The sequence below is a fragment of the Coturnix japonica genome, chromosome 2 (genome assembly GCF_001577835.2).
Source record: "Coturnix japonica isolate 7356 chromosome 2, Coturnix japonica 2.1, whole genome shotgun sequence".
Lineage (NCBI taxonomy): Eukaryota > Metazoa > Chordata > Aves > Galliformes > Phasianidae > Coturnix > Coturnix japonica.
Genome location: NC_029517.1, coordinates 120,712,348 through 120,736,316, shown reverse-complemented (window position 1 = coordinate 120,736,316; position 23,969 = coordinate 120,712,348). Strand labels below are relative to the sequence as shown.

Genomic DNA, 23,969 nt, shown 5'->3' with positions numbered 1-23,969 from the left:
GAAAAAAAAAAAAAAAACTTCAGGAAAAGTTAAAAATGAAACTGGTGGTTTCAGTTGCCTAGTTTAGTTTACTCAGTAGGCCACATGATATTTAGCAACACATCTTGTGGTCTTTTATTTTACTCCAGCTGCATACTGAAATATGGTACACAAATTCAAAATTTCATGTCTCATAATTCAGGGCAGGACTGGTGTTCAGACTGAAAATCAGTTCATTTTTCATCTGGATATTTCAACACAATATGCATTTTCAATTAAAGGAGATTGGTAAGCAAATGCTCAGCTGACATCTGAAGATAATTATAAAAGAAATCACTTAGAAGGAAGGTGCCATTATGTGTATCAATAGGGAAAATAATACAGCAAAGAGCTATAAATATAGAATATTTTCAAACAAGAAGACTCTAGGAATGTACCTGATGCCATAGCACATAAAAGGTATTCTTGTCATAATTCTGTCAAAGAAATTAGTTTGAACAAATTGTGTGATTGGAGAACTATTGACTCAAATGAGAAACAATTACATGTAGTGTATCAAATATTTGGACTATGTACATATTTATTTATACAAAGTTGATTAAGAGTGATAAAAGATTGTTTTCTTACTATGTGTGTATATATATATATATATATATATGTATACACACATAGTAAAAGCAGCATTGGTAAAAGCAGTATATAAAAGAGAAGTGCTACTATAAATATTTTTAACAGAATATTAAATTAGAAGAGCAAGGCATTCTCTCTCTCCCTCCTTCCCTCCCTCCCTCCTGGAACAACTTGAAGCCATTTCCCCTCATCCTGTCACCTGTCAGCTGTGAGAAGAAACCAATCTCCCTCTTGCTGCTATCACCTTTCAGGTATTGGAAGAGAGCAATATCTCCCCTCAGCTTCCTCTTCCCCAGATTAAACAGCCCCAGTTCCTCCAGTCACTCCTCACAGGGCATGTTCTCCAGGCCCTTCACAAGCCTTGTTGCCCTTCTTTGGATCTGCTCCAAATTTTACCGTTCTGCAGTTCTCTACATGCTGTAACCTTTGTTACCTTGATCCTCATAATGATCTACAGGGGAACTCCTCCTCCTGTTTTTCTTTGTCCTTGGTGTCTGAAGCATCGTTTACCTCACGTTTCTCACTCCATCTCACATTCTCTGTAAAGAATTTGTTACCTTTTCTTAAATATGTTATCACAAATGTGCCACTAGATTTGCTGTTGGGTCAAATTTTGGCCAGTTCTGGATTCATATTATAGACAGCTAGTACTAGCTCTGTCTTGTATAGGCACAACTCCTAATCTCTTTAACCAGAGGCTAACTGTACGGCTCACTCTGCTGCTAAAACCAAGTTATGTAAACTCAATACAGCTGCTTCCTCTAAACACTCATTTTGAATATTGTTACGAAGAACAAAAAATGATTGTGCCAAAATTTTTACTCTTATTATTCAAAGGGATTCAAAATAATACCTTCCTTTTATTTTCTGAAACAGAACAGACATTTTTATTATGCACACAATGTATACAACAAATGGAATTTAAGAAAAAGATCCTTCATAAGAGATGAAAGCAGGTGGTTCTTATTTTCTGTTTCATCCAAAAGAAAGGATGATGCTGAGCATGGGAAAGGAAAAATAAATTTTAATACTTCAATAGAGGCTACCATCTGACATAGAACCTGAGATCTACACAGTGTTTCTAAAGTGTTCTCTCCTGAATGCTAACTTTTATCACAATATGGAATAAACTTGCATATGGAGGATGAAAATTTATTATTTACAGATCAGAATATGAACTTTTATCCTCCAACTCTTCCGAGGAGCTATTGTTTGTAAACATGTATTTGGCTAATGTAAGGTATCTTAACTCTATAAAACACTGTCAAAGTTTATGAAAGAGGATTTCTAAGACATAGCTGAAGCTGCTTGGGGAATACTGAAGTTTGAAGTTCTGTAAGGAATCTTATTCTCTCTTCAGAAAAGAGTGCTGGTGGAAACTTCAAGTTTTTCTTCCTCTTATAGTATTCAGCATGTTTAAAGAATCCTCATGGTTTCCTTTTAGAGGATTAAGACTATGGCTAGTTTGCATATAAAAGAGGAATCCTCTGATATTGTCTCAGGCAATATCAGTAGTATCCAAGCAAGTTATTTACATCAGCTATGCATTTTAGTTTGACTCATCCTTTGCTATGGATGCAGTAAATGTGAAGAGGTAGTTCAATAGAATTTGTCACTGTTTGTTTTTAAAGACTGTCACTTGTATCTCCTACATGTAACAGTGATGGAGGTGTATCATATTCATGTCTTAATTTTATCATAGATAAAATAGACAAGAATCTTGATAGTTACAGCTGAAGAACAAATGAATTCGAATGTTACAAATAGTATAAGCATTAGGAAGGCTAAGACCCACTTGGTCTTTAAATTATGCAGTAAAACTAGCCTCTGACAGATATCAAAATTTATCTTAATATATTTTCAGAAGCAGAAAACAGGAAATGGTAAAGAATGAACTCTTGGAAAATGATCCCCTGTATTTTCAGTCCCTTACATTTTAACCTCTTATTTTGTATTGAAGAATTCTTTAAAGGTGTTTCAGGAGTTGTACTGACTTTTCTTTACTCTTATGAAAAATGGAATAAAATAACTAATGTGACAGCATTTAGGTTTTTATTCTAATATTAGGGAACAGCTCTTTTAAGATTTGGATTTACATTTGGATTTAATGTCTAACTATGAACAACTAAAGAGGCAGATACCTAGAAAAACTTTCAAACTCTAAAAGTACTTCTAATAAGACCCATGGGGTCCTTAATTTTGCTACAGAGTGGGAGTAATTTGACTTACATTTTAAACCTTTTCTCCAACCAGAGTTGCATACCAGTTTCCCTTTATTCGGTACAGAAAATATAATTAGAAGTCTTTAACAGTTTGACTATTGCATGCCAGTATGTGCTTTTCATTTTAACTGCTGTGGCAATATGAAGTACTAAGGATTAGGGAGAGGAGATCTATGAGAGATAGCTGTAGGTAAAGATACCTTTTTCTTCCTTTGTCCCAATGTTTTTTAGTTACTTTAGTGTGAATCTAGCAAAAGACACATCAAGTGGTAGCCCAGTAAATACGACTTTTACCTCATTGCTGGTAAAGGGATACGAGCTTTGTATTTATTTCAGAGGGGACTGTGTCAGTGTCCAGGTGGAGGCCACTGACAAATGGTGTCACCCAGGGGTCTGTCTTGGAATCAGTGCTTGTTAACAACTTTACTAATTAAAGTGCATCCTCAGCAAGTTTGCAGGTGACATAAAAATGCAGTTTCATACAACAGAAAAAAAGAATGCCTACCAAAATGACCTGGACAGGCTGAAGAAGCAGGCCTGTGTGAATGCCGAGGTGTTGCCCTTGGGTCATGGTAATCCCAGCTATGTGTATGGATTGGGAGGAGAACTCCCAGTAAGAGCAACACTGCAGAGAAGGACCTGCAGGTAAAGGTGGATGAAAAGCTTGACAAGAACAACCAGCGTGCATTTGCAGTCTGGAAGGCCAAATATAACCTGGGCTGCATCAGAAGGGGAGTTGTCAGCAGGGTGAGAAGGGTGGCTGTCCTCCTCTACTCTGCCCTTGTGTGGCCCTACTTTAAGTATTGCATCCGGGCTTGGGGCCTTCAGCACAAGAAAGTTGTGGAGCTTTTGGAGCTGGTCCAGTTGAAGGTCACGAAGATGATCAGAGAGCTGGAAGGCAGGATGAGGGAGTTGAGATGTGGGGAGATATCTTTGCAGCCTCCCAGAACTTATAAAGAACTTGTAATCAGGAGGGAGGTCAACTTTTTACATGGTCTGACAGTGACAAGAAGGAATCATTTCAGACTAAGAGAGGAGAGATTCAATTTAGATGTTAGGAGCATTACTATTTTTTATTTTTTATTTATTTTTATTTTATTTTATTTTTTTCACTTAGAGGGTGGTGAGGCACTGGAACAAGTTGCTTAAAGAAGTTATGGATGCTCCACCTCTGAAGATGTTCAAAGCAAGGTTGAATGGTGCCCTGGGCAACCAGATCTAGTGGATAGCAACCTACTCACAGGAAGAGAGTTGGAAGTGCATGGCTTTTAAGATCCTTTCTAAACTGAAGAATTCTGAGATCCTATGATGCTCCTTCTGGGGTATCTTGACCTGAGCTGTTCTTATTTCTTTGGGCTCTGACAGTGACCTACTTGTTAACAGAGTATACAATCACCACCTGACGGTCTGACAACCCTAAGCAGCTGTTTTGCAATAAACACCGGTCCTCTGAGCATATTAGACTGGAAGGCTGACAAACAGTGAAGGAAAGAACAAAAACAAACAAACAAAAAATAAATAAACAGGAAACAAAACAAGCAAGCAAACAAAATATGATTCCGATTAAGAAAGATGAGTCTTCCTAATCTTGAGGAAGGGAAGTTTTGTCATTAACCTGAAGGATGACCTCATGGCCTCAGGATAATGACTCTCAGTAAAAATCCCTTTCCCTACTGCTTGAGGAAGACTAAAATGTTGAAGCTGGGACACAAAGAGATAAAAGGATAAGCAAAGAAGGATAGATACTATGAAGACAAAGTCACTAATATTATTATTGAGACTTTTTTTTTTTTTTAAAATTTATTTAGATTTTTTTTCTCTATTGAAATCCTCTAAAGCATGTTCAAAGAATGGCAACAAAGCTGGTGAGGGGTCTGGAGCACAGGCCTAATGAGGAGCAGCTGAAAGAGATGGGATTGTTCATTCTGAAAAGAGGAGGCTCAGGGGAGACCTTATTGCTCTCTATAACTACACGAAAGATGGCTGTGATGAGCTGGGGTTCATGTAAGTGGTGATGGGACTAGATGGAATGGCTTCAAGCTGCACCAGGGAGATTTAGGCCGGATGTTAGGAAATACTACATCCCTGAAAGAGTGGTCAGGTAGTGGAATGGGCTGCCCAGTGAGTTGGTTGAGTCACTGACGCTGGAGGTGTTCAAGGAGTGTTTGGATATTGTATTGAGGGACACAGTTTAGTGAGAGCTATTGGTGGATGATTGGACTGGACGGTGTTGTTGATTTTGTGATTTTGTGGTTCTGTGAAACATTAATTGGACTAAGAACAAATTTGGTCCTATAGGTAAAGGGTGTTCTGCCTTGGCAAGATGCTGTCTGTAACAAACTATACAATGCTATTGCATTTTTGGCTTACTAAGTATCAGACAGAATGTGAGGGGTTTTTTGTTTGTTTTGTTAGCTTACTAATGCTTATAGGAAAGGCTCAAGAACAAGCTTCCTTCATATAACCAGGTAGGCTTGCAAATATAGCATTAAATGAAATAAAGAGGCAGTAGAGAAAATAGCCCTTAGAGTCCCTGACATCTATATGAAAATCAGTTACTTAATTCACCAGTATTCAGGCAGCCAGGGCAGCAACGTTTTCCAACAGTATTATGTTTATTACCTGTTGGAAACAGCAGTTCTTTTACTTCTATCATAGACTAATATTTCAGAGCATGGGTGTTTGGAAGTTTTACCTTTCATCATTCTGCCAGATTAATTGGAAAATCTTTGTCATATCACCATATGGATTTATAAGCTTTAATATAGTTTTGAAGTTAAAAAAATATTTATTACCTTGGCAATTTTCCACATTTTATATTTGCAGTACTGCAAGATTTTATTTATAATGCCAGATATTCTTTGGTCCTTAATAATTATATAGTGGTTTCTCATAGACTTGCTTTATACTACAGTAACATTACTTTGAAACTGAACTCTTTCCAACATTGCAAAGGCATGACATGGCTTTCATATATTTCAATGCTGACATTTTTAGAACAAAGACATTTTTATAAGTCTTCCAGACATCGTAATAATCTTGATGATGTCTTAGGTTGAATTATTTTTAGCCCTCTAGCTGAAGAAAATTAATTAATAGACAGCTATAGTTCTTTTCAGAAACACCTTTTATTTTGAAGGTGACTACATATAAAACTCTTATTTTCTTCCTTCCAAACACTAGCTTATTTAATTTTTCTTTTTTTTCTTCTTTTTTTTTAATGTTTTATAAATCTGAAATATATATATATACACATACACATACACATACATATACATATACACATACACATACACATACACATACACATACACATACATATACATATACATATACATATACATATACATGTGTGTGTGTGATATGTATATGTATATGTATATGTATATGTATATGTATATGTATATGTATATGTATATGTATATGTATATGTATATGTATATGTATATGTATATGTGATGTTGTTTTGACCTAAAAGATTAGCTTAGTTCTAAATTGCTCATTAGGTTGTGCTTGAACAGAAATGCTTATTTCTATTACATGTGGTTTAACAGGAATTTGGCCTTGGGAAAGAGACCTTTACTGACTTCAGTAGTGTAATACGATGAACTTAGTAAGAGACTGTTGTGTTTTAGCTGTTATTGCTTTGGACACCTTTATCTGTCTGACACAATTTTAACTTTGAGAAAGCTGGCTTTAGGGAGAAATTACTTTGTTTTTTCTCCTTAAAGACTGTGTGGTTACTGTTTCTTCTTTGAATTATTCAAAGATTCAATAGTGAAACTTTGTATATTTTGATAAAATAATCATGTAATTACCATTCTGATTGGTCTACTTTCTAAAACAGCTTTCTAAAACAGTTTTCTATAAACTGTTTTCTCTTTGGGTGATAAACTTATACATTTTCCTTTTCAATGAAAATCTCCACTCGTATAAAAAAGTTCTACAGCTTCAGTCACAGAGACTTCTTGCTAAGACTTTTACACATACATAAGTGTTAAAGTTGTTGATACTGCATAAATATAAATTGTATTTAAATTTCTAGGAAATCCAGAGTTATGAAAATACTTTCTTTCATGTTACTTGAATATTTACATTGAAAGTTCTTTTACAAGGACGAATTTATAGACACTTATTCATCCTGTTGACCTCTCCTGCTACCTATTCAAAGATAGCTGAAATTATCTATTTGCATGTAACATTTATTTGATATCTTTAACAAAATTCAAATCATGAGTTCTCAGCTTAGACAGAAATAGATTTTAAAAGAGGAAGGAGGAGAATTCTGGTTTTCTGTTTGACAATATATGTCATAGCACCCTTGCTCTGAAGTGAATTAGTATAATTGGGATGGAAAATTCCCAGAAAAACAAACAAACAAATAAACATAAAAAATAAAAACAAAACCAAAAAAACAACAAACCAAACAAAAAAAACCACCAACAACTACAAAACAAAAACAAACACACACACAAACAAAACAACAACAAAACAAAACAAAAAACAAATAAACAAAAAAACAAAACAAACAAAAAAACCAAAACAAAAACAGGAGATTAAGGATGCCAGTACCCTAAGTTATAATGCAATAGACAATCACAGTTATAATGACTTCCATTAGGACCCATTAATCTAATCACTGTAATTGGAAACAGGAAAGAAGTTGATAGGTCCAGCCATACAAAATCTTAATTGTGTTTTCTGTGACCAAAAGGTTAATTGTAAGGTTAGTATCTGAATCCCAACATAAGCAGTTTTACTGACTGAGTTGATGGAAAAAGAGCAATATGTATGTTAACTTATTTAATCATTAAGTTGGGATCTTTTAAAACAATCAATGTGTTAAATATTTAGTCAATTTGAGGCTTTCATTCTTTAATATAGTTCTTTCTAAGCAAAGCTGAAACATAAACCGTAAAACTGTAATCTTTCCCCCACTCTTACTCAGAAAAGACTTCCAAGAGTGACACTATAATGATTAGAGACCTTGTCTTGAAATTCTGTGTTTCAAAATACTAAGTCAGAAACCTAAGTCTTGTACCTAGTACTTAGTGTCCTTAGTGTTACGGATATTTTTACAGAAATGTTCATTATGGAGTTTGTTACAACAAGACTGATACAAGATAGCAAGAATTATGGGAACAAGGCAATCATGGACAGCAGAGAAAAGGAAGACTAGAAATCTTTGCTAAAGTTTTTAAGTCACATACATGTATAGCAAGTGCAACAGATGAAAGATATTGATGTCTTCCATTCTTGATTGATAGAATTGCTTACTAATTTAACCAAATCAGGTTAATCACTGGTCAGGAACTGTTCTGTTGGGAAGGAAGGGATATCAAACAGTATTTCTCGTATCTTTTATACTCTCTTATGCAGTTTGTAACATGCTATCTACGTAGGCATTCAATCTCTCTAGCATGTACACATGCATAGATAATGCTTGATTGGCATTATCAAAATATGTGATACATATATTTTATACAGAAGTTTTATTTCAAGAAACCAGGAATACCTGTTAAATATCTCATAGAACTGAGAAAGTTTTCACATAGCTGCAGTTAGCACCAAAACAAACATTTAAGATTTCATCACATGAATGATGAATGATGAAGAAGACTATGTATGCATCAAGTAAGGCTTAGGTAGTATTAGGAAGGGTTGCAGCGGTGCTTACAGGTCAATCTCAAATTGTTTTTAAAATCATGTCATGTCCATTTCTGTGAACCCCCTGGCTTTTGAGGAATTGTGAAAATAGTACACTTCCTGAAAAGGTTTTTGTTTGTTCAGTTGTTTGTTTGTTTGCTTAAATGAAAAACATTTCTGTATACTTTCCCCATAAAGATAGTACTTCTGTTTGGATTTTTTTCTGAACACATATAATGCCTAAACTAATGCTTTGTACTAGAGACGTTTGCATGCTTTTATCTTGCTTCAGAATTAGCATAGAAATTTGGCAAATAAATCAACTTTACTAAAAGAATAACCTGTCCTTTTCAATACTTTTGTTGATGACCTGGATGAGGGGTTTGAGTGTACTCTCTGTAAGTTTGCAGATGTCATCAATCTGGCAGGATGTGTCAATCTGCCTGGAGGTAGAAAGGCTCTACAGAGTGATCTAGGCAGGCTGGATAGCTGGGTTGAGGTCAATGGGATGAATTTCAACGAGACCAAGTGTTGGGTCCTGCACTTTGACCACAAATCCAGGCAATGTTACAGGCTTGGGGCACTGTGGCTAAAAGACTGAGTAGAGGAAAAGAATCTGGAGGTATTGGTCAATGCTTGGCTGAACATGAGCCAGCAGTATACCCAGAAGGCCAGTGGAATCCTTGTTTCCTCAGAAATAGTGCAGCTAACATGACCAGGGAGGTGATCATTCCCCTGTACTCAGCACTGATAAGGGTGCACCTTGATTATTGTGTTTGGTTTTGGGCCCCTTGTTACAAGAACTACATGGAGTCCCTGGAGCATGTATAGAGAAGGGCAATGAAGCTGATGAATGGTCTAGTGCACAAACCTAATGAGGAACACTTGTGGGAACTGATTAATTGATAAAAGAATGAATCTTTCACCCATAACACAAGCTAAGATGGATGCTCTATCAGTTTTTCGTGTGTGATTTCAAAGTTGGAATTTCTCTGTTGAAGGCTGCATTCACCACCATGATTTAGATTTATGCATTTTTGACAGCCTAGTTCTCCCCCACAAGTAATTTTGAAAGAGAACTGGAAAATGAAAGCTGACACTCTGTGTCCTCTGCCTATAGTCTTTTACAAGCCAGAATATTTTTCATTTTCTTACTTGACAAAGGTTGATGAACTAAGGTGACATTCTTGGAACTCCATACCTTTGTTTGAAACAAAGATTAAACTGCTATGCTCAGTTTCCTGAATAAGTGCTCTAACTTCTTAATTGTCAATACTTTAAAAAATAAAGCCTATATGTATACATGCATCACAAACCAAGCAGAATTGTAACCAGTGCTCCTGAGTACATCAATTGTAAGGTGAGCATGAGTCAATAGTCTGCCTAGGATAGTCAACTGCACCCTGGAGTGCATCAAGCACAGCATTGCTAGCTGGTTTAGGGAAGTAACTGTCGCACTGTACCCTGCCTTGATGCAGCTTTGAGTACTGTGTGCAGTTTTTGATGCCACAGTATAAAGAGGGAATAAAACTATTAGAGAATGTCCAAAGGAGGACTACAAAGAGGGTGGAGGCTCTAGTGGGGATGACATAAGAGGAGTAGCTAAGTCACTTGAATTGTTCAGCTCAGAGAAGAGACTGAAGGGAGACTTCATTGAAGCATATGGCTACCTCATGAGGCAGAGCAGAGAGACAGAAGCTGATATCTGTTTGGTGACTAATGATATAACCTGAGGGGATAACATGAAGTTATGACAGAGGATATTCAGGCTGGCTATCAGGAAAATGTTTTTCATCAAGAGGATGGCTGGACACTGAAGAAGTGGTCAAGGTACTAGGCTTGCTGGAGTTCAAGAAAAGTCTGGATAATTCTCACAGTAAGATAGTCTGATTTTTGAGTTTTCCTGTGTGAAGACAGGAATTGGACTCAAAAATCCATATGGATCTCTTCCAAATTGGGATATTCCATGATTCCATGACTCTATATTTTGCATACTTTCTTCTTGGAACAGTATTACTAGCTTCAGCCTACCAGAGAAATACACAGAATAGTTAGATCTTGCAGCACTGTATTTTCAGACTAATGTGGAAATGACTAGAATTTCAGTGGGGCAGAAGTGAGGGCAGGAATCCCAAACAGAGGTATAAGCATTTGTACAAACACTTCCTTATCCCTTCACTATTTACTTTCTTATCCACTCAACATATTTCTTTGCTGTCTCATAGCACTGTTTTTGTTTTTTGTTTTTTGTTTTTTCCTAGTTTTTTTTTTTCTTTCTTAAATTCTTTTATAAACATCACTCTCCAAATTCATTGGTTATAGGACTTTGTGTAAATTTTTTAAGCTGAAAAAAAGTTATGTTCTGTTTGTTCTCTAGCTGAAATGAGTAAGATCAGCATGTGGATTTCCACGGTTTAAAAGCACTCAAGAACAAGAATTCAATGGTACTTTTATAATCAGTGTTGCCAGACAGGCATTTTGTCACATATGTTATTCATTTGAGGGAAAGAATTTGCTAACACAGTTTCAGAGATTTGGAAAGCTATCTTAAAACACATGCAATTTTCAGATAGCTTGGCTGTGAAAAGATGGAAGGAACAGTACCACAATTTTTTATTATTATTTTTTTCTTTCTAAAGTCTTCCTCACTAAGTAAAATTACATAATACAGGAGTACAGTGGTACTTTATTATTTTTCTTCTCTCCCAAATTACTTCTTATGTTATGAATATAATTGACTTCAAATATACCAACTGAAAATCTGGAAATAAGTGCAGACAAGTGCCTTAAGGCTGACTGTAGAAATAAATTGATTTAACCCTGTGAATGCAAAAATTTTTTTTCATAACAAAAGGCACTTGACCATCCACCCCAGCTCAATTTTCAGCTAAGGTTGTAATAAGGTTGTGTGTAGAGAAATCAGAACTGCTTCCTTATCTGGAAATCACTTGCATCTTAAGGAAATATTGATAATATTGGATGTTGAATATAGGTTGGATAGAAAAGCTGCTTTTAGTAGGCAAGAGAGCCCCTGATATTTAGCATTAATTAACATTTCCCACATTTAATTTTCAAGTTTTAAGACTAGGACAGAAAGCAAACAAGCAAACAAGCAAAAACCCATACTTTTTGCTATCATTTTTTGAGAGCAATTTTTGAATAAAACATAACTATTACCCTTAGTATTTTGGTCAGTCCTGCATAGTAGAAGTAAAAAATTTTGAAGAAAATATCCCAAGTTTTCTCTTTGAAAACAGAGATGAATTGGTTTTAAACTTGTCAACACCTTTCAAATTTAGCAAATGTTTACTCAACAAGGTACTTCTGAATTAATATGCCCATAGAACTGGACATCTGTTCATTGTATAAAGAAGATTATTGCTCAAGGTTCAGAATATAAATTCCAAGTCAAACAAAAAACTCTAGCTACATTTTCAGTGGTGACTTCATAAGTCTACAAAATAGATAACACAAGTTTTCTTGTACTTTTTTCATATATATTACTTATTATTGAATGTATCACTCTTAATAAAGCAGACAATTAAAGGAAAGACTTAATGAAAAGGACTCTGTGCAGATACTCACCAAGAGATACTGACTGAAACTGTAAAAGCCAAAAGTCTGAATGTGAAGATACTTCCTTACAGTTCTCTTTTAGGTGTTGTTTTGCTAGATGATTGTAGGAGCTTTCTCACACTGTGTATGAGTTTCTGTCTGTAAAGGGGAGACAATACTGATAATGGTATTGTTGTACTTCACAAAGTGACTTCAAATGCTAGATGAATATTTCTCTGTGAAAGTAAGATATTACTGAAACAGAATCCTTTCACTCTCTCACTAGTAGATTGCCTGAATAAGCTTATATCCTGTTATATACTAGGTTTGCTTTGAGTTCTATTTGTTTGTTTGTTTTTTGGGGAAGGGTGTTCAATGCAGGAGAGCAGTCTACAATATCTGAACATAAAATGGCTAGTGTTTTATTGTTAACTACAGGAAGAGCCCTGTTGAGAAATAAATGGAAGGACTGAGTGTGTTAACATACTGAAGACATGACTTACCTTTATTTTTTTAGTGGGAAAAGTATCTTGCATTATTGACTTGATAGAAAGATTTCTTATGAAATGCTTGTTCACTTTTAGATATTCATGTAATCTAGTAAGAAAATCATTAACTCTAACTCAGACATTCCAAATGAACAAATCAAGATGAAAAACTGCAGTGACTGGAGTATTGCCCCAACATTAAAAAACAAAGCAAACCAAAAACAAACAAAAAAACGCATCAAGCTAAAAAAACAGTTTGTTTGCCTCGGTTTGAGTAAATTTTCTTCGTAGAAGCTCATACGGTTTGGATTTGCAACTAAAGCAGTGTTGCTGACAGCTCAGAGTTCTGTCTGTCACTAAGTAGTGCCTGTGCAGTGTGAAGGCTTTCTCTTTTTCTCTCTCTGCCCCCACAGTGAGTAGGCTGTAGAAGATGAACGATTCAGGGAGGGGAGAAAACCTGAAGAGAGTGCCCAAACTGATCACGAGATTATTTCATACATACAAAACAGTAGTCATCAATAAAAACTGGGGTTTGGGTGCTGGCTGGTGTTGCTTTTGGGATGTTGTGAGTGATTTGTATATCTTGATTCCACCTCTTTCCCCTATTCCCCTGAAGATCCATACAGAACTTTATCAGAACTTCATAAAAATCTACTGATCACTATTTATCTTTTAATTTTTATTATTATTATTATTATTATTTTCTATTTTAATGCAGGCTCTCTGGAATGAATATACCTCCTCCAGTTATCAGCAACAAAAATTGGCTTAGACTACGTTTTGTAACTGACAGCAATCACCGATACCGTGGATTTAGTGCTCATTATCAAGGTACATCTATAAAAATATCTTTTTTTATATTGCTGTTGTGGTTGTTTCTCTGTTAAAAAAAAAAAAAAAAAAAAAAAAAAAAGAAAGTGAAGTTATTGAGTAAATAGAAGGGTTTTTTTTTTACATGAAAAAATTCCCTATATAGTTTGTATTTGTATAAATACAGTAAAGGATAAAGTCGTATCAAATTACAATCCATTACAGTATGGCTAGTGTAATAAATAAGTACCAAGTTACAACAGGTATTTACTTCCTTCTCCCCTGTGTAGTATGTAGCTTTAAAAATGTTCCTTATTTCCTAAAGAGATTACAAAACAGATGCAGAATTAATTTTGTCTTTAAAATACACGTTTACCTCCATGATTTTGTTAGCCATGTTTGTAAAACAGTGAGTAAGTTTCTGTTTACTAATGTGGCATTTCATCATTATTATCTCTTTCTACGTATTCCTGAATACAGTGTGCTATTAAAGATTTAATTAACATGTAGGATTGTTATCCACCGTTTTTATGAACAATCGTTACTTTGAATAGGAGTGAAAATATCTGAAGCACTAACTAGAGAATACCACAGTTTGGAGGAAGGTTGTAATAATGATGAAGCTCTAATAAAAACTGAACTCCATTAGTACATGCAAATACAGTCTGCTTTTTCACAAACATTATTATAAAAAATATTTTCCCATATCTACAGTGCATCAATGGATCTTCCTTTTTCTTTTTTTTCTTTTTTTTTTTTTCTTTCTTTCTTTCTTTCTTTTTCTTTTTTTTAATCTAGGGGAAAAAAATAATCATCATCATAGCATTTCTAATGAGATTTAGGTCAGGAATTCCTTTAAGATTTCTCTGCAAGAAATTCATCATGGGAAGACATTGGCTACATAAATGTTTGCAGAATCTGGTAAAATTCATTAATAAATACGATAAAAAAAGTCCAAGGTTAGGACTATTTTTAGTAATGTAATTGATCTGTGAGATTGCCGCAGATAATATATTCTAAATAAATAAAGATTAATTTGATTATTTTAGCACATGTATTTATATATACCTAGAGTTTCCTAGATTATATAGATGTCTTGAAATGTGTACCGTAGTGAATTCAGTTGAAAGAATCTTCCTTAATGTTGCTCCACATTTTCCACAACTTCTGTAAAAAGGCATTGACTTGTGATTTTGGTTTGTTTTTTTTTTTTTTTTATGGCATTCTTAATAACTTATGATAAACCACATGCTTTTCTGCAAAATTCCTAGACATAAAATAGAAACTTTCTGTTAGATCCTTTCTGACAACTGATAAGCAGTCTGATAACTATTTTGGCAGTTTACATAAAGCAATTCACATTGATCAGATGCTCATTTTTTAACTACTGAGAATGAATTACATTTCACATGACACACATCTTGTATTACACTTGCATTCCTGGCAGAACTGTGAAGTGTTAGGTAATAGAAAAAAAGAATCAGACTTCTGTTTAGTTTCAGACTGTATTCTCCAAGTCACATAGATGACATTAACAGGCAGCTGTGAATTCTCATCATCACCTAAAAAATACACCTAAGTCAGTGGTGATTACACTACTGAATTCATATTATTTTGTTTTGAAATAATACTTTTTTTTCATTTCATAATATTTAATTTTTGACATTATATTGAAGAATATACGTTAACATGTACTCTATGCTTAGTTTTCAAAGGCTGCAGTATGAAGGAAAAAATTAAGAAAATATATTTTACTGCTGTATGAGAAAATTAATATATATATATATTATATATATATATAATATATATAATTCCTCTTCAAAAATGTGAAAACTTCATTTTTTGGTTGGAGACTGTTTTAAGTCTTTTTCTGAACCCAATTTTCAAATTCATATGAGTTATCAAAGACGATTATTAATAAAAATGAAATAATTATTCCGAATAACAGTGCAATACAGATAGATGAGACAATTTTTTTTTGTTGTGAATCTACTTCTATGTCACTTTCTAGAGGAAATGTGTTAACCTTCTCAGCTAATTACATAATCTTTGTTTTCTCTTTTAATTTTTTTTTTTTCATCCCCAATTCTACTGCATTGATACAGAAAAAAAATTGCAAATACTGAAACATAAAACACAGCATAATTTTCTCATTCCATCAATACTTAGTACTTCTGTATTCCTTTCACCTAGTTACTTCCCTGGCTTGCTGCTTTTGCACAACTGTGTATTTTATACTAATGCTTTTGTGTGGTGCATTGACCCTAACTGGTAGCAAATCACCCATGCTCACTCATCCTGTCATTTTGGAACAGGGCAGAAGATACAAGTCAGAAAACCTGTAGGTTGAAGGGACTGTAGGGTTGACAACTTAATTACTGTGACAAACATAACAAACAAGAAATGTAACTTAGGGCATTTAGTTACTGATTTGGGTGTTAGAGAAATTAAAAACATACAGACATTTAAACAGATACAGAAAATACCTTTCCATTAGGTTTTACATGCTTAACTTTGCTTCTGACACCTCCCACTTCCCACATTTACATTGCCACACATTACATACACCGTCTCTTCCGTCTCTTCTATAATGAGAAAAGTATTACAGGAATTTTGAGTCAGGTTGAAGCAGTTTATTCCTACTTCTCCTCAGTTCTCACTCTTTTCTGATACTTATTCATTCTTAATCAGTTCCTCTGTATCAAAACATAACTGCAAACTCCTTAGGCAAACCCATGCTCTAGCACAGGTTACCGACTGAATAATTTTTCTTTTGGGATTGATAGCAGCACTGCTTACTCCCTCTTTCTTTCCTCTTGTTCCTTTTTATTGTGTTTACTGCTTTTTCTTAGGCAGGTGTTCTCATGCAGGTGCCATAAACAACTCCTCTGACAGGCATACAGCTGCAACTTGTGGTGAGCCAGCTGGAACTGGCAGTGACTTACATATGTGTGGCAGCCCTTGATCTTCTATCAAAAAGGTTGCATTTGCAATCTATCTGTTACTGAAACTTGTCATTTGCACCCAATATAATCTGCAAAAACTTGTTATTTTATATCTAAGAAAATAAACCAGGTCCTATATCCACTGTTAAGCAGGATATGAAATACCCAAATGTTTGTTTGTTTGTTTTCATTCTGTTCTCTTAGATGAATGAGAATGGCTTTTTAAATTTCTTTTTCACAAGGCAGCCTCACATGTCAGAGCTTCCGCATAATATATCAAGTTACTGCTGTCTAGCTATTGTCAAAGGATAAAAATGATGCCATACAGGCTTAAATCAAGGTGCATGTGGAAGAAAAAATAAAGCATAAGCAACCTTTTAATTTCATTATCACATTTTACCTTATTTTCCATTTAAGGTTTCAGCCTTGCAGACACCTGTGATAATGTTTGAATTACTTTATCCAGTACAAGTGAAATTTACTGAGGTGTGTAAACATAAGGGAAACAGCCAGATTTGTTTAAGTCCACCGTCAAGCAGGTTAAGTGTTGACTCTTTTAAAAAGGTATTTTCATTCATGAAATATCTTCAATTAGCAAATTCTAAAGTATGGTAGAAAATAATGATCATAGTGATGCATGTATGTCAGTTAGAAGAAATTCAAAATTTATCCCTTCCCTTCACACTCCCCAGGTTCTAGTGTCACAGCAAGGTATGTTTAACACCTGCTAATCTCCTGTGTTTTAGTATTTCTGTGCATTCACTGAAGGGCTTTGGTCTTGGTGACTTCTATCTTTACTGCTTTATTAAAACTTCTTTTGATTTTGAAGTTGTTTAGTGAAGTACAGCCAAAGCCTTTTGGATAGGCTGCTGCTGCAGTGTTTCTTGGCACTGGGAATCTTCTATTTTTAAAATTAGTTGTCATTTTTGCTCCATCTATGTACTGTTCCCTTGAAATTTCCTTGTGTTTGCTACTTTCTATTGGGTACGCTTTGCACCCCATTACTTACATATGAATCTATAATATTATCTAAATTGACAAAAAGGATTTAGTTAGCTTCACAGCTTCCAGTCTTATAGATGAGTGTACAAAAACTTCAGTTATTTATGTCAAGCATACCTTGACTGTGAAAGTGCTTCTGGAAAAGAAACATCCATTTTCTGATAAAGATTAAGACTCCACAGATTCACTATCTCTTGAGATCCAGCATTCCTTCATTCTTTCTCCACAACTAAAGCTGTGGAAGCTTTCAGTGGTAAACTTGTACTTACGGTTCATCTAACTGGTGAAATTAATTTCCTTCCTTATTTTTTTCTTGTATACTCTATGTAGTAAATCAATGGCACTGTTGAGGGCTTGTACCAAATAACACATAAATTGAAGAAAAAACAGTATCGAATATTTGAGTATGATTATGATACATTCTGTTGAGAATCACAGAAACACCAAGATTGGAAAAGACCTGCAAGGTCATCCAGTCCAACCATCCACCGATCACCAATGGTTCTCAGTAGACCATGTCCCTCAAAACAATGTCCAAACATTCCTTGATCTCCAGGGTCAGTGACATCATCACCTCCTTGGGCAGCCCATTCCGCTGCCTGACCACTCTTTGAGAGTTGTAGAATTTCCTAATGTCCAGCCTGAACCTTCCCTGGATAAAAGGGTAAAATTTAGATCTCAATCTACATGTGAAAAGCATCCTAATGGTTTTGCTGCCTAATACCAAACAACCAGAAATGTGGAGCTGAAGTGAGATCAATGCCAGCACCTGTAGTGTGATACAGAGAAACCTGATACTGAAGTGTTTTTTGTTTTGTGTTGTTTTAACATTTGATTTTACATTGTTTGTTACTTTGCTTGCTTTTAGTATATTTATAGAAATCTATCTCCATTCCAAAATGATTTATGGAGGTAGACATTTCATTTGTTTTGCTTTGAGGGACAATTTGAAGCAGCTGACAGTCAAGTAAAGAATTTCTTACTGCAAAGTAAGTAGTAATAAATTGCCTCAGAACACTGTGGCTAGAGTTGTCAGACAGGAAAAACATCTTTACTACTTTTTTCAGAGCATCCAACAGTTTAAATGTCATTAGCTACCTCTCTCAGAATCTGTTGCAACTAAGAGTTTGTAGTGATTGTGCTGGAGGACACAGCAGTCATGATGAAAGTTTAAGTGAGGTTTGCTGGATGTCTAACACCCAATGAATCTGGGGAGCTATGGTGCACAGTTCAGCTTTTCACAAATATGTATGTGATGACATACAAAATGATGTAGGTTATCCAAGGTATTCTTAGGGTACTGACAGAACTGTTCAGGCTCTTCTGGCAGTTGGAAACAAGAAAGGATGTTACAAAGCTGTGTGTTATGAAATATTCAAATTGCACCAAACCAAAGTTTGCACGGATATTTGAATCTTCTCCACTCCAAGATGATACTGTGAGTGCAGTTTACAGAGTGATTCAGATGGCCATATGGAAGAAGCTGGGTAGAGATGATCTAGAGCAGTCATGTCTGGCCTATGAGCAACACACAGTAGTTCATCCTGTACTGCAGTTGGCCCCCCTGCCACCACCATCATGCATCACTGCCAAGCAGCCTGGTCTGGGCCCAGGCATGCTTACATTTCTCAGCAACAACCAAACCATTGCTGTGCTGTTAACATTGACTCGACTGATACCAGGACAAAGGAGAGTGCAAGGAATTGCTAACTTAAGATATGGCAAATAATTTTATACATTTTAATACATTGTTGTGAACAGTGAAAAATAGACATCCTTACTTTACATTCTAATAAAGGTATTTGAGAATGAGTTTCACAACTGGTGAAAAAATCATTAATTTTTTGGTATATCCATGACTATATTTTCAGTCAACGTAAATGCTTTACCTGTGAATTTTTAGGTAGAATGTATAGAGTTGTAAACAGATAGTCTACTCAAAAACTTGATTGTGTCTCTTAAGTGGACTTTTACATGCCTTATCTTACCAGAGAAAATTATCCCTTACTCACCATCATGTCTTGTTCTGTTATTGCTTTTTGGCAATATGTACATTTGTGAAAAAATTACTTTCGAGGATGAATAAAGAAGAAGAATAAAATTAGATCAAAAATCTCGTACAAGAACCTTGAGAACTCATTAAGAATTACAGCACTCTGATTAAAGCATTTGTTTAACAAAAACATGGTCAAATGTCCCACTAGTTTTTCATTTTTGTTGTCTATGTTTTAATAAAAAATGATTTCTTACTCATATACATTGACTATATTATATACTTTGTGTACTGCCCAAGACACTATCCAATCAACGCGGCACAGGCAAGCCAAAAGGTTGGATACCCGTGATCTAGAATAATTGTATTGCTTTAGCAAATTAGAGAGAATTTACAGGAGGCAGTGCTCTTCCACAGGAGCAGGAAGAGAGCAAAGTACACATAAAATGGCAACTAACAGCATTTAGGCAGCAGTTGTCTTCTGTTCAGGATGTATACTTTGGGATGGGTTAAAACACTATTCTCCTGACTACACTTATTTGATTACCTTTGATAATAATAGGAGTTTATATACCAAGGACAGCTATAGATGAGCAAACATAGGTGACTGAGAATCTGAGATTCTTAGGTCTAATCTCACATGAAGTGCAGAGTTGCTGAGAGTTACTTACTGAAATGGCTTTTCAGTACTAGTGCACTCATGGGATTTTGAGATATACCCTGAGAGAAATTAAAGTGCTGCATCACTTGTGTCAGAGCTGTAGAAGCCTGCTACTTAAGGGCTTAGCTTCTTTATGCTTAGGGTGGTGTTTACTGGTTGCCTTAGTAATTTATTTGGCAGATGACAGTTGTATCGGTGTTTTGTTTGTGTGTGAATGTGTTTTTGTTTTTGTGACTTTTGTTTTTTTAATGACAAATACTTAGTTCTTAATATTGTAAACTCTAAAGTCCTATTGTCAAAATACAGCCCAGAAAGCTACCTGATCTTGCAGTGAACGGAGGAAAAAGAAGCTCTTTTCTCATGAAAGAAAATCACAGGACCTTTTCATTAGATTTTTTTTTATTTTTTTATTTTTTTTTAAATTTTTTTATTTTTTTTTAAATCCCCAGGCTTAACAAAAACATAAATTGCATATGCGGTTATAAAAGAAAATGATTTTTAGTGAAATTCTGTGCTCAGGTGTCTGTTAGCTCTGCATCGTTTTATACTGAGCTGTACTTTCTGAACAGATTATTTTTCACCTTTCCACTCTAGAGATGTCTTTTCTTTGCAGCTATGCACCCACACAATGACGGTGTGTAGAATGACATTGGTTTCTCTCTAGACAAGACAGAGGAGACAAATTGATCCATTTCATTGTCCTCCCATTTTAAAGTACATATTTTTAGAATTCTCCTATTCATAGGCTATAATAACACTCGTGTTGAAGGTTAATTAAGTTTGTTCTGTTTCTTTTCACCAAACCAGAAGTATTTATTTCTAACATTTCAATTTTTTTTTTATTTTTTTCTATTTCAAATAAGAGCAATGTCTTTTAAAATAAGTCAACAGAACTAAGATTAAAAATTGAAAACACTGATAGTACTAATGTTTAAATTAATGGATCACAATTTCCTTCTGGATTAGAAGTTGAAATGCAGTAAAGGGTCCTTTCCAGGCAGGATATTTATCTATTTATTATTTCTTTATTAATTATTGTGTTTCAATGAGTGTGTCTGCTTAATTTTAATTATTCTAAAAAAAAAACAAACAACAAAAACAATTTAAAAACCCATGAATGATGCATTTGTACTGAAACCTTTTAATATGCTCCTGTTTAATATTCTACACACATGCTCACTATTTGTAAAGGGGAAACTGACAGTATTTTTATGTGCTACTATTTCAAATCCTCAGCAGAAGAAGACAAATATGTACTGAATTATTTGCAAATTCAATTAGATAATACACTCCATTTTTATAAGATCAAAACATTAATACATTAACCTGTGTATCTGCTTCATTACCACCAACCATCATAATACACTACACTGATGACCTGTTCATGTCAAGACAAAAATACTGAGGGAAAAAATCTGAAATAAAGTATTGGTATAGCACTTTATTTATTTACCAAAATATTTATCAGAATATTTAGTGGAATATATATTTATCAGAGTATTCTGTAATACTGACATTAGCTATTGAAACATCTTGCTTCCCTTTTGTAAATGTTTACTCAGTTTTCCACAGTATGTTCAAGCTTCCTCATTAAGTGACTTACTTTTCTTCAACATTATTTTTCAATGGAATCAAAAGTGATAAGCCACCGCAATTAGCTGTTCAATAGTTTTCAACATTGTGTAGCTCAATGGGCACAAAAAGAAATAAATCTGATGCTGTCTAACTTTTAAAAACAGATTTTAAAGATTAAAATGAATTAATGAATTATGTCAGTGGTGTAATATGTAGTAGATAGAAGTGCTTCTTCTTGATGAATTAAAGCCACTTCCATTTTTTCATTTTCTTCCTTTCTTTCTTCCTTTCTTTCTTTCTTTCTTTCTTTCTTTCTTTCTTTCTTTCTTTCTTTCTTTCTTTCTTTCTTTCTTTCTTTCTTTCTTTCTTTCTTTNTTTCTTTCTTTCTTTCTTTCTTTCTTTCTTTCTTTCTTTCTTTCTTTCTTTCTTTCTTTCTTTCTTTCTTTCTTTCTAATTTTCTCTTAAAAAAAAAAAATAGGAGATCATTTTTAATTTTGGAGAACTGTCATTTTGTACTGCAAGGGGCATCCAACCAAAGCATGAGATATATAGGTCACTCTGAAAGTAAGGCGTCCTATTTATTTCCATGGAAAATGCAGCAGATACAAAGAGTATAGTAACTCTATTTGATAGAGAAAATTCTCAGCTATGCTATTTTTCAACATACCCATCACCATTAGCTATTCATTTTTACCAGCAATGAACAAGAGCCTGCATACTGTGCTTATAAAAATCTGCACCAGCAGAGGTGAACCACTGTTTCACAGCTACTATGGCATCATCAGTGACAGAGAAATGTTGCCCACACATTACATATAAGCAGACTGGAAACAGAAGGCAACAACTCTCGATTGTAAGGTGGTTGTGGTCAGTCAGTCCAGCCAAGATTGGCAGGGTTTTCCATGGCTGTCAGACTGGTTTGAGTCTTGGCATCATCATGCTGCAAAAGAAAGGTTGTCTTCTTCTCTGGCCTGACTCTGAACATTCGAGGCTTCAGCTTAGACTGTGTCATGATACAGTGGTCGGAGCTGATGGTTTGTCTGTGTTTCTGAAAATGCAGAAGAAACACTCCTTTTCTGTCCCAAAGGACAGTGCACATCACTTTATCCTCTGAGGACTATATTTTGACCTTTTTCTTTGATGGGCAATTCACATGTTGCCACACCATGCGCTGCCATTTTGAATCCAGTTTATAGTAGTGACATAATATCTGTCACTGGTAACGGCATGATCCAGGAAACTGTCACCTTCATCCTGTCAATGTTGTATATGATTTTCTTTCTTTTTCTGTGTGAGCATTCTGTTTCTGTTGTGAGGACCTACCTGCCACAAACTGTGATATTCAAACATTGCCTCCATAATTTCCAATACATTGAAGCCCATATTGATCTTCATATTCAGTTCCCTGGTTACAGTCGACCAAATTGCACAGATGAGCTGATCCAGATGCTCTTCATTTCATGATGTGACAGTTATGTATGGACATCCTGAACATGTCTTTTGCATTGCTGATGCCTCTGCTGAAAAGCATTATTCACCGTCTCACTGCTCTTGTCCACTATTTGGTATCTATAAATGTTCAGCAACTGTCAATGAATTGTTAATTGGTGATTTTTTAAATTTTTTTATTTTTTTCCCACCAACAGGGATTCAGTTCCACATCTTTGCTTTGTACATACTTCTCTGCCAGATGCCATTTTGTCAGACTTCCCCCCTGCTGCTGTCTGTCACACAGCAACAAAATGAAACAGAATATTGTTGGGGATGTTTAACTTCTATTGCTGTACTAACAATATCCACCCCTGACATCTTGGGCCAACATAACAAGATAGGAGACATTACTTCCAGAGCATCCTTCATACTTTAGATAAGAATAGCCAGATAGAGAGAACTATGTAATTAAGTAAATGAATCTGGGATTTTTTTTGGCATCTTGCCTCATACTTCAGTTTCACATGTACTTTCTAATCAGACTTCATACCCAATTATAAAGAACTACTCTTAGTCTTATTTTTCTTTGGACTCAAGACAGAGTTATCTTCTAGTTGGTTAGTTGCTTGAGAGTACTTGTTCTTTTGATAGAGATCATATCCACTAAGATAAAATGCATTTGCTACAGAGACTAGCTTCAAGCAGGTAAAACTGCATTGGGTAAGGGATCTGGAGTGAAGAAAAGCAACCAAAAATCTCTTTTTTAGACTTTTTTGGAATCAGCAACACTGCTGTGTCTGGGCTAGCAACTGGCAGCTTCTGGGTGGGCTCCTGACTCACCAGGGGTGGAGCTGACACTGCCTGCTCTTTATCTCTGGAGATTGACCTTGATCCATTTGCTGTGTGGATAAAAAGAGACCAGGGAGTCTCTTTTCTGCAACTAGTTCCTGCCCACACAACACAGAAGGTGTAGAAAGTTGTTCTGAGCACGTAGGGTGGAGACAGACAGTGTGTGAAGGCTGCCTGCACTGC

At 35.1% G+C, this 23,969-nt stretch overlaps 1 protein-coding gene across 6 annotated transcripts in view; it reads left to right on the top strand.

Annotated features, from left to right (window-relative positions):
• The window catches only part of CSMD3 (CUB and Sushi multiple domains 3), a 467,721-nt gene that overhangs the window by 137,431 nt on the left and 306,321 nt on the right, over nucleotides 1-23,969 (top strand). For all 6 annotated transcript variants that reach the window (XM_032442883.1, XM_032442886.1, XM_015856173.2 and 3 more), the window contains exon 6: nucleotides 13,239-13,351. In XM_032442883.1, coding sequence (XP_032298774.1) covers nucleotides 13,239-13,351 — 113 coding nt within the window. The remainder of the gene's footprint in view (nucleotides 1-13,238; nucleotides 13,352-23,969) is intronic.